Here is a 10,829-nt window from a genome sequence, read left to right as displayed (position 1 = left end):
AGGTACACACACCGGCCAATGCACTTTGACCGTCCTTTTCAACATGCCTAAAGGGTTTGGAAGTAGTAGTTAATTCGATCCCTACGACAGTATTTATTAATTACCTATAATTCTTGTAATTACTGTGAATTCATGTTTAAAACAGGTTTCACACACACTCTATGTACCGTGCTTAGTTAGTTTTACCCCATATTTTCACCCCAATACTTACTGAAAATTCTCACCTGTACGGAAATCATTTGACGTCAACAACAAAAAAAACATTTACATATGTACAAAATCAAGAATATACGTTCCAACACTGACCCCTAGAGGACACCACGATTAAATATGCCTGCTACTTTGAATTAAAAATAATTTAATGCCGTTTCTGAAAGTATAAGTCACATACAAATTAAAGTTTCAAAAGATCCCTGTTGGTCAGTAAAAAATACATTAGGCTAAAAATCACAAAGTATTTCATTTCACATGGTCTTCTAAACTGAGAAGGAGTATTCAAAACACAAAATAAAGTATGCAAAGTAGCAAAACTTTTCATTTACATATCAAGTTGTAATGTTAAACACAGTTGTATTTTTTACAAGCATAGTAATATTTCCAATGAATAATACATTTTCTCTGGAAAAAAACCAAAATGATCCAAGCTGTGCCCTGATGCCATTTTTTAATTCAATTCAGAAATTAGATCAGATTTGTCTAATTAACAAAATACCTCAAATTTAAAAGGACTTTGAAATAGTTTGATTTAAATATTCATTCATCTAAATAACCCAAAGCAGGATTAATGGCAGAGGCACAAGTTCTATAAACTAATCTTTGCTAGCTAGTTCCTATTTACCCACCCGTAACGAGTGACTATAAAAATACAAATATAATGTACAGTAATAAATTAATACAACTATTCCGTTTTGGCATCTTCCTGTGGCAGGTCATGAGGCTTGGATCCATGAAGCACCAGCAGCCCACACAGCGTTAGAGAGATGCCCACCCACCACAGAACTGATTGACTCTCTCCAAAAATAAGCTTCCCCATTATGGCCTAAATGCACAAAAATATAAAAGGTACATGAGACCGTATCATCATACACAGACTATTTTACTTAGGTATGTGACAGTGGACCGATTCCGCTTGACCCCATTTTTGTGTGATTATGTCACTCAAAAAATGCACTCTGGCTGGTTAAAAATGATTTTTTCGCATCTATTTTTAAATATGATGTACAGTGAAATCCCCTCTATTGTTTTCAATTTCATAATTTCTGACAGGCACAGGGGGATCACTCATTTTTTACGCCCCCCCCCCCGAAAAAAAAGTTGAAAGTCGCTTGCTTTTTTTTATATTGGTATGTCATCTAATTTTGAGGTATTTAGGTAAAAATGTGTAAGATGGTGAAGAAGATGATACTGTGCCCAAAAAATTTAATTTTAATTTAATTTAATTTAAATTTCTATTTAATTAATTAATTAATGTAATTAATCCAATTGTGTCTCTTTAGAATTCAGTCCACACTTAAGGAACCTGTGAGGCCTCAAGGTTTCAGGTCCATTCCTTTTCTTAAAAACTGATCACAATTACAGGACATTATACTGTTTTGAAGTCTGAGTTCTTTAAAATGTCATAATTTCCTAATTTCTTATCATCCATCCATTTATTAAACTGCTTTATATTGACCAAATTAAAACAAAATTTTATTGCCCCCTTTTCAAGCTATTTTTGTGACATTGGTTTGGCTAATAAAATAAAATAAAATGTACATCGATAGATGGGGTGTGTTTGGGACGGCTTACCGACGAGATAAAGTTGCCGGCTGTTGTGGTTGCGGTGGCCCTGGCAGAAGAAGAGCTGAAACGAAGAGCTTTGGAAAAGAAGGTCCACATGACAGCATTGCAGAGGAACATCAGGCCGACACACAGCAGCCTCAAGGGGATGTGCAACTGCAAATATGAAAGTTGGATATATAGGACGTTGCCATGGCAACAACAAAAGTGAAACTACGAGGGCGTGACCAGGAAGCATTTCCAAACTTTTGGTGTCCACGACAATTTTGCCTCCTTTGATGTCTCATCACTCTGACGATTGCAGCACAACACACAATCAAGGAAGTCATCATAGTTCGCCTTACCCAGAGACAGACAGTTGTTTCGTCGTCATCGTGGTGCGCTGCGATCTTGCTGCTCAGTCCAGCTTCACACATTTCCTTAAGATAGTCTGCACCGAGAGTTAGCTTGGCCGATAAGGATGCGGCAGCACCCAAACAACCCGCCAACAATGCGTAAATAGAACCCGAAATCATGCCCAAAGAAGGTAGAGCGATTTATTACAGTTACCTCGATTTATTTAAGTGATAGAGAATTTGTCAAGTTAAAAGTAATATTGTATAAACCGGTAAATCTTTCTTTTCAAAACAAACGAATATGTAAGTATATTTAATACAATATGTAGTAAAATACTTTGATTTGAATTTAAGAGAATATAATTACATTTTATATGATAAATATATATATTTTTAAGAAGGTGTTAAAATTATTTCCAAGGAATGTTGGTATTGCATATAATAATTTGAAAGAAAATTACGACATCCTGGTTACGTCCTCGTGAACGTTTGTCCTTGTGAGCAACTTCACTTCTGCCAATCACAGTCACTCCCCAGGATCATGTGACATGGTGGGCGCATTTTAATGACGTTGTGTTATGCTCCTAGTGGAATCCGTGCGTTGAAACGATTTCTCTGATTTTCCTGAGTGAATTGTGTCTCATTGCACCGTGATGAATAAGAACAAAGGTAGTGGTGTGTCCTGGGTGAAACCAGCGGAACCATCCTTTTTGAAAAAGTTTAAAAATGATGTTGGCTTCAAAGAAGGCCCGACTGTTGACACAAAGGTATGTATGTTGTTTGGCTAATTGGAATCGTGGAAGATAGCAGTCAAGATGGGTTTGTGCATTTGAGTTGAAACATTTTGAACATCACATGGACTGTGGATTTGGAATCACCCGCTTTTTAAAGCAATGCGTATAATTGATAAAGTCCCTTGCTCCTCTTTTGGCCACCACGAGGAGGCGGCCATTGAACACATTTTCATTCACCGACACTCACTGGCAATCTGTTGGTACACCTTTGCAATCTCGTGACCTCGGCCAGACATGTTAAATTCTTTCATATGCGTAAAATGAGGATACACGTTTTTCTTGTTTTGTGTCACCCGTGCAGCGTCAGGAAATGCCAACGCTGGAGGATGACAGTGGGAGTGATCGAGAGGATGAATTACCTCAAGTTGTTGTCCTTAAAGATGGAGACCTGACCTCTGAGGAAGTTAAACATCTCAAGGAAGGAATAAAACCTGACGGAGATTCAGAGAAAAGTAAGAAAAACCATTATAGACGCAGGACCGTGGGTTAATATAGGTATGTCACTCAACAGCTGGAATACGTTTTGGTTTTAAATTGTATTTATTGCTACAGTGAATTAACAGTAGTTGAGTAAAATCTGTGTACTTCATATGGAACCTAATGGCGGAACCTCAATTTATGGTCTGAATTGGTTCAGTCAGCCCGTTTCTAACCATAAATTGTGGTACTCGTTCCCATTTAAATGAATGGAAATGCAATTTATCTGTTCCAGCCCCACAACTAAGTTATGCTTAAGTGTGTTTTTTTTTTTTTTTTGCTAGCGTGTGGTTGAAAATAAACAGTGCAATATTAAAATAAAAACACAACACATTATTACAAAGTAATAAATTACTTTAAAAACAACAATTTATTGCTCATTAATTTTTACTAAGGAGAAGAGGAGGGCTACAGCTCCTCCATTTGGACAAAAAAAGTCTTTCCATAATTCCATAATAGCATTGGGAAATTCTAATTCAAATGTTTTTTTGTTTTTTTGTTTTTAAGATCTGTTCTAATGAAACACACTCCCATATGGTTTTATAGGTGATGAGCCTCGTGCAGATGGGAAAATTCTCTTCAAGAAACCAGCTAAGCGTTCCTCCTCCGACAAATTTCAAGGAATAACTGCCAGTTCCAGCAAAAAGAAGCGGGATACAGTCGAGAAAGAAGAGAAGAAGGATGTGAATTCTGGGAAACAAGTTAAAAACAGCAGCCTTTTGTCATTTGGTGGTGAGGAGGAGGATGAGGAAGACTAGTACTGGACTCGCTTTAATGTTTCCCATATGAGGAAGAGCATGAGGGGACTTTATTTGTTTTTTTTAATTCATGATGTGAGAGTACTTGGTTTGTGTTTAGCCCATTTTACATGTTAGATTTTCCAAAACATTTTAATAGTTATTAAATTACATCACCTACTGATTTGTATTAAATGGTATTATGAAGATAAATTGGCCAAACTTTGATGGGACTTGAAATCATACCTGAATAAGAGAATGGAAGAAATACCAGCAATAAAAAAAAAAAAAAAGCCGTAAAGGTTTAGCTGTTTACTTACTCATATTGGTGTCTAATACTTACTAAGAACAGAAATTCATCACCTGTATTGCTCTAATACATTGTTATACAGTATTATGTTCTTGGTGCCTGTTGCAGTTCTACAATTTTTTCTTCAAAAAATAACTTCTCATCACACTCCTTGCTCCATCGTCCCAAATGGGATGTAGCTGTGGTAGCAATGTAGCATCTCCACTGTTGAACACATTTCAATATTACGTACAAGTCAGCCTACTAGAATTGTTGGCTAACTCATCGTCTGCATGTATATAGTAGGTCTGTATTTGTTGTCTAGTCGGGGTGTATCGTCTGCATGGTAGAATTTTAATACATTCAATTATGTGTTGAATGTATAAATATTTTCTAGCTTCAAAGGGAAGCTGTAAATGTATCAGTGCATTAGTTTTAATGCAATTGTATATTTTTAAGTACCATTTGGATTTTATGCATCATCGAAAGAATAAATTAAATGAGTTAATCATGCATTACTTGTGATCTGTATGATTTCTTTTCCCGGAGCTGATTTTTCTCAAACACTCTCCCTGTTGTCTCTTTTTATTATGACCCATCTTATTTAGATTTAGTTAGGTTTCTGTTTACCACAACTTGAGATTGAACATTATGGCATTACTTTGGTGGAAGGGTACCTCAAAATTTGAATGTTGTGACGTTACTCCCACATTTAAACTTGCCGGGACACACTATGGATAATGATAATGTGCTCCTACAAAGATTTGTTTTTTGCTACTTTGATTTGTATTTTCCTCTTGGTGGAGTGTGAGTATAAGTATACAGGATGGCATATCCCCCCTCCTGCTATTCAAATGCAAGGAAAAGTTACACACCCTGTAACCTGTTTTTTCTTTTACTGCTCTTCTAATAAAATCTATTATATACAGTTAATGAATGATACATCCATCCATCTTCTGTACTGCTTCTCCTCACAAGGATTGCGAGGGGTGTTGGAGCCTATCCCAGCTATCTTCGGGACAGTAGGCAAGGGACACTCTGATTTGGTTGCCAGCCAATCGCAGGGCACACAGAGACGAACAACCATCCGCGCTCACACTCATACCTAGGGGCAAGTGTTCAATCGGCCTGCCATGCATGTTTTTGGAAAGTGGGAGGAAACCGGAGTACCCGGAGGAAACCCACACAGGCACGGGGGGAACATGCAAACTCCACACAGGATGGCCGGAGCCGGGATCGAACCCATGACCGCTGCTATCTCTCACTGTGAGGCCATCGTGCTAACCAGTCAGGCCACCATGCCGCCCAGAATGATACAGTATATAATAATTGAAGGATGTCTGGTGGATTGAATACTCATCTCCAACCATATGTCTTGTTTAAATCTTGGCTGTAAAATGAAGTGAAGTGGCAAACCCTGTCTGACGCAATGTCCTGCAGATGGAACACATTCTGGAACAATAGGTCAGCGGTCTCTGTCACAGACATGCTAGCAAGTTCCATGAATTCCAGAGTGACTTGTAAGCCAGGAGGAGTGGACCTATTGAAACACTATAGAGTGAAGATTTTCAGGCACAAATATTTTCAAGGGTCCCTCAAGGATCAGACTGCTCATCCTGGGCCCTATTCACCCGTGATCTATAGATGCCCCTTCACAGGTCAAAGGATAAATGGGACCAAGGTTCAATTTGTTCCCCCTGAAGCACACTAGCAGGACAAGACCTCAGGCTTGTTATTTTAGAACCAAGGACGGTAAGGTAGAATTAATGTCAACCAATCAAAGAACAGGCCCCACCTGGCTTGTCTGGACTCTGGAGGGCAAGCATTTTGTCAACTGGATACAGCTCAGGTTTTTGTTGTCGAAGTGGCGTTCTGCTTCGCCAAGCAGCTGGCACCACTCAGATACTTCGCTGTCACGTTTGAGCACGGGGCTGTGGATCCAAATGCAGTTAAGCCAGGCAAGAGTGCAGACATGGAAATGTTTATTTAAAAGAAACAAAAACGCAAACAAGGGTCTGGAGTTCTCAAAAAAAACTAAAATCCCAAATAACACAGAATCAAAGTAACTAAACAAATACGCAGGACTCGAGCCGAGTCACTCGGCTTGGACTGCTAAAAGCAACTTGACACACAGAAAGAGGACATTGACGATGAACCGACAAGGACTGAAAGAAAGCAGGGAACCAACTACAGACAAGTTGATGAGACAATGAAGAACACCTGGACAAGACACAAAGAGTTGGTAGCTAGTTAGCGAAGACGATGGATGACAAGCACAGGTGGACCCAATGACCTAACGAGCCTATAGACAAAAGAACACAAGGACAACCTGAAACGAAATACTAAACCCAAATCAACCAAGACAGATCATAACAATGGCCAACATTGCCCAGTCTTTGATGCTGCAGTTGTGTTATGTCACGAGTAATAAGTAGTTGTCGAGTTCCCAAAGTTGAGCTAGATATCAATAATATTAAACGGTCATTTCATGCAGTGCCACAGTTCATTTTAGGTTAATTCTAAATTGAGTAATACAATTAAGAGCACTAGTAAAACGTAATAAGTTGAACAACTATAGGTTCTACTTGTGTGCCTTAGTCATTTTACTTGTGTCTTACTTGTGAGGAAAAAGGCATCAGCAGAAACGCAAATAGTTCATTGAGATGACATACTGTGACCGTCTACAAGAGAATGTTCCACTTAAGTGCATATTAAGTGGAATGGATATCCTTGTGCACACTGTTAACATGCTCACCCGTCTCCACCTTTAGTACATACAGTATTGTTTTAAGAATCTGCAGCCACGTCACGATTGCAGTCAGTCCTGTTTAATGCATAACGCCATTATTCATTATTAATGCTTACTCTACTCTTTACTCTTTAACATTTGTTTTAATTGGCTTTGGTGACTTTTCTCGAAAATCAATGCCGCCGCTGGAAAGTGGTTGCAATGGAAACCCAGTGCAGGAATAAGGACTCGTAAATAGATATAAATCGGCAGCATGGGAGTAATATAGATACAGACAGGAAAAGTTAAAAGGCCAGGAACACGTTGTTGTAATTGATGTAAATGGAGTGACAACACATGAAGTTTGATTGTTAAAATGACAGCAGTGAGAGTTCTAGCGTCAACAAACAGTGATCTTGTGGGGTTGATGGCTGTATTATTACATCAGCAGGAAGTAAATGCAGAGAACAGACTTTGGCGCGCTCTGTAAATTCAAATTTAAACCCAATGTCTCCGCTGCTCATCAAAGCGGAGTTACACCGTGAAGAACCTGTATATCTTGGCAGGCAAACAGCAGTGATAGCTCCATGTACTGTTCTCTCTTCTTCACAGAAACGTGCAACCACACATAAAAAACAATCCAGAAAAAATAACTCAAAACATTCACAATTGAAGGAAATTCTCTGCGGTAAAACGGCTTCCAAATAACGGCCCTAAAAGCGTGTGAGTGTGGTCTTATCCTGGCCGGGACGCAGTGGACAAGTTCTCCACCATCACCAGGGTCCTGAAGAGTACGTTGAGAATTCAACCGAGAGGTCTAAATGTGTTTCGAGGACTTGGCGAAGACGTTCCACTGTGTCCCTCGGGAGTTCTGTGCAGTTCTTTGGGAGTGTGGTGTGCCAGACGCCGTGATAATGTTTTTCAAAGCCTTAACCACCGGTCCACATTGGCGGTAGGGAGTCAGATTTGTTTTGAGTGAGTGATGGACTCAGCCAAAGTTAATTTTTACTGACAAAATGACGAGATGCAGCTGAAGCGTTGGGTTTTTGGTTGTGAGCACATTGGCGGTCTTCATCTTTTGTGTTGGTATGTGCCCTCACAATTAAGGTCGTTCATTGCAATCCACTGCCTTGTTGATGTCAAAGCTGCTCAATGCAAAAGAGCCGGGACGTTATATTTGGACTTTTGATGAAAATTGAACATTGTTCTTCTGATGTTTTTACATATAATACATGGAAAATTATTTCTTCAGGGGCTGTTATCCTTCATGCCCACTTCTCATTAAGATTAATTTAAGTGTATGTAATGCACCCATCACGACATGGAGGAACTTTAAATTTGTCAACTGCTGAATTTGATTTGGAATTTGCACCTACAGTACAGCAGTTCTTTAAAACCTTTGTGTGGAGTCAAAATTCTCTGTGTTATGTCCAGGTACTCTGAGTTCCAAAACATTTGTGTTTTCATTCATGGCGATAAGTTAAGGGTGTATGTTACCTCTCAATTACAAGGAAAGGTGTTACTCTCAGCATGTAACTTTAGCCAACCTTAACTAGTTAAATAGTAGCTAAATAAACTATGTTTATCATCACCATGAAGTTGTGTGTCTCTGTCAACCAGGCGTAATGCTGTTTTGCTTCCCTTATCTTACAGAATAGAAACCAACAGTTGTGTCTTTTGGGAGTGGTTATCCTTCCAACCTACGTTCTATTCATGCACCAAATGGATATAAATGATTCGAGGATTATTTCCAATATAATTTTGGTGTGTGCCCATGCTAATCATTTGAAGGTAATCGTAAGATGAGAGTGACTTTACATTAAAGCAACAACTTGTCCTCATCAAATTCATCATGACTGGATGGCATTTGCCGCAACAAAAACTTTCTTCAACGTGCGCCACCTTTCCTATTATTCCGATGCAGAGCGCAACAATAACACACCATTATTCAATAGACTTTTCATTCAGCCTTAACGTCATGTTGATTTTCTCTGTACACATCTCTGTCTTTCCCCTGATATAAGTGTCCCTCCTCCACTTCTTCTGATACACAGTACATGGCCAGCTACAGGTATGGTAATGATACATCTTCTCATATTTGCGTTGATCGTCATCTGTTGCAACAAGGATTAGAATCCTGATTATAGTATAGTATTTTTCTATTATTCTCAATGCAATCATATCCACACATATGAAGAGTTGTTTCGAAACAAAATAAAAAAACTGCTACATTTTAAGAAAATCAATCTTGCAATGTAATGCATTGTGTGGAGCCAAATGATCGTTTCAAATAGATCATATGTGTGTAAAATTTGCATGCTTGTGAATACATATTTTCTACTGATGTAATCTGTTTTGTACAGTTTTGTAAAATAGCTCTTAATATACAGTATTTCCTGCTATGGCCTGATTTGGGCAATTTCAATTTGTTTTTTTTCTAATTGCTAATTTTCTGATTTCATTTAATGTGGTCATATTTTTGCTGGTCACAAAATAGGGCATAGCTCAATTGTTATGCCCTCTAAAATGTCCTCAAATTTATGTTGCACTTATTGTAAGTGCTGATGGAAAATGGGAAATATTTATACAAGCAGAAATGTCATGACAATAGAATTACAGATTTGTCCACATTTTACGTAAATCTCTTTATACACTGGTAAGATTATGCTTTACTTTTCATACTTGGTTACCAAAGATACACACAAATGATTCATATGCAGATGCTGTTTTGCATATAGGCTACCGTAGGTTATTATCAGAGCTGGGCATTTGACTCTTTTTTTTTTTTTTGCCGGTCAGTTCTCCACTCTCCGGCCTTATTCATAAAAATTGATGACCCTGACAAAAAAAAGCATCTGTGCATGACGCCGCCGCGGAGAGATGCTAACGCCAGATGTTTATTTAAGCATCAATAGCTGGCTAATTTACCATTCAAATCCGCTCAGTGTTTCAAAGCTTCCGTCAGTCGTCAGTTTGGACAGCAAAACGGGACTCAATGTATGCAGCAGCCACTGGAGATTGAGTGTGGGTGTTTCTGGGCCGCATCAAGCATTCCACAGAAAAGGGATTCAAGTCAGCAAAAAAGTGAAAGTAACTCAATCTTCCCACTGTGTATTAATTACAGTTTAGAACATTAACGGTTCTTCAGAACGTGAACGAGATTGATGGCCTGGTGTTCACACCGGTCCTCTCTCTCATCTCCTTGGTATTTCACAAACTTACATACTTGATTTTTTTTGAGCAGCAAACCTTTTTTATGCATTCAAAGACATGTTGGTGTGCCCCTGTGCTAAACCTAAAAACATTCTGTCTCCTCTTTTTCTTGAAATTGGCTGTTCTCGCCATCCTCTCTCTTCACTGAAAATTTTGAAAAAGACTACTGATACTATATAACATGATATCTTTTCCTTCCACTTGGTATCACATCAGAATTACGTTTCACCTTTAGTTGACATGAGCCTGAGCTACATAAATGATTTAAAATCACGCACATACACTCACACACACAAAACTCCCAGGGCAACGACACGTCAAGAAATTGTGGGGGCCGCGTCAACATTTAACTTTGATGTCCAGTTGGGTGTCGCAAAAGTCATCCTGTGGGCTGCAAATGGAAACAACAGTGACAACATTTAAATATATTATTTTTAACAATACTAAGCAAAAATGCAAACACTGTTTTAAAAGTTG

At 38.6% G+C, this 10,829-nt stretch overlaps 2 protein-coding genes across 2 annotated transcripts; one reads left to right on the top strand and one right to left on the bottom strand.

The window, feature by feature from the left end:
• Nucleotides 1-396: 396 nt before the first annotated feature.
• LOC148329487 (transmembrane protein 42-like) lies at nucleotides 397-2,431 on the bottom strand. The gene is made up of 3 exons (XM_088306194.1): nucleotides 2,124-2,431; nucleotides 1,789-1,935; nucleotides 397-1,039 (listed from the first exon to the last, which is right to left on the bottom strand). The coding sequence occupies exons 1-3, from the start codon at nucleotides 2,292-2,294 to the stop codon at nucleotides 899-901; spliced, it is 459 nt and encodes a 152-aa protein (XP_088162320.1). The 5' UTR covers nucleotides 2,295-2,431; the 3' UTR covers nucleotides 397-898.
• Nucleotides 2,432-2,652: 221 nt separating this feature from the next.
• On the top strand, nucleotides 2,653-4,924 carry kiaa1143 (KIAA1143 ortholog). The gene is made up of 3 exons (XM_088306763.1): nucleotides 2,653-2,881; nucleotides 3,210-3,360; nucleotides 3,932-4,924. The coding sequence occupies exons 1-3, from the start codon at nucleotides 2,768-2,770 to the stop codon at nucleotides 4,141-4,143; spliced, it is 477 nt and encodes a 158-aa protein (XP_088162889.1). The 5' UTR covers nucleotides 2,653-2,767; the 3' UTR covers nucleotides 4,144-4,924.
• Nucleotides 4,925-10,829: the final 5,905 nt, after the last annotated feature.

The sequence above is a fragment of the Idiotropiscis lumnitzeri genome, chromosome 10, assembly GCF_059441095.1.
Source record: "Idiotropiscis lumnitzeri isolate Australia: NSW breed Sydney's pygmy pipehorse chromosome 10, RoL_Ilum_1.0, whole genome shotgun sequence".
In the NCBI taxonomy this organism is placed as follows: domain Eukaryota; kingdom Metazoa; phylum Chordata; class Actinopteri; order Syngnathiformes; family Syngnathidae; genus Idiotropiscis; species Idiotropiscis lumnitzeri.
This window is presented reverse-complemented; position numbering and strand designations above follow the sequence as displayed.

What these genes read in the sequence shown, in the direction of transcription:
- kiaa1143 (XM_088306763.1), top strand. Translation starts at nt 2,768, where the DNA reads ATGAATAAGAACAAAGGTAGTGGTGTGTCCTGGGTGAAACCAGCGGAA. An exon ending in GCCCGACTGTTGACACAAAG is followed by an intron (nt 2,882 to 3,209) that starts GTATGTATGTTG and finishes TCACCCGTGCAG; the next exon opens with CGTCAGGAAATGCCAACGCT. An exon ending in TGACGGAGATTCAGAGAAAA is followed by an intron (nt 3,361 to 3,931) that starts GTAAGAAAAACC and finishes ATGGTTTTATAG; the next exon opens with GTGATGAGCCTCGTGCAGAT.
- LOC148329487 (XM_088306194.1), bottom strand. Translation starts at nt 2,294, where the DNA reads ATGATTTCGGGTTCTATTTACGCATTGTTGGCGGGTTGTTTGGGTGCT. An exon ending in AAACAACTGTCTGTCTCTGG is followed by an intron (nt 1,936 to 2,123) that starts GTAAGGCGAACT and finishes TCATATTTGCAG; the next exon opens with TTGCACATCCCCTTGAGGCT. An exon ending in CCGGCAACTTTATCTCGTCG is followed by an intron (nt 1,040 to 1,788) that starts GTAAGCCGTCCC and finishes TTGTGCATTTAG; the next exon opens with GCCATAATGGGGAAGCTTAT.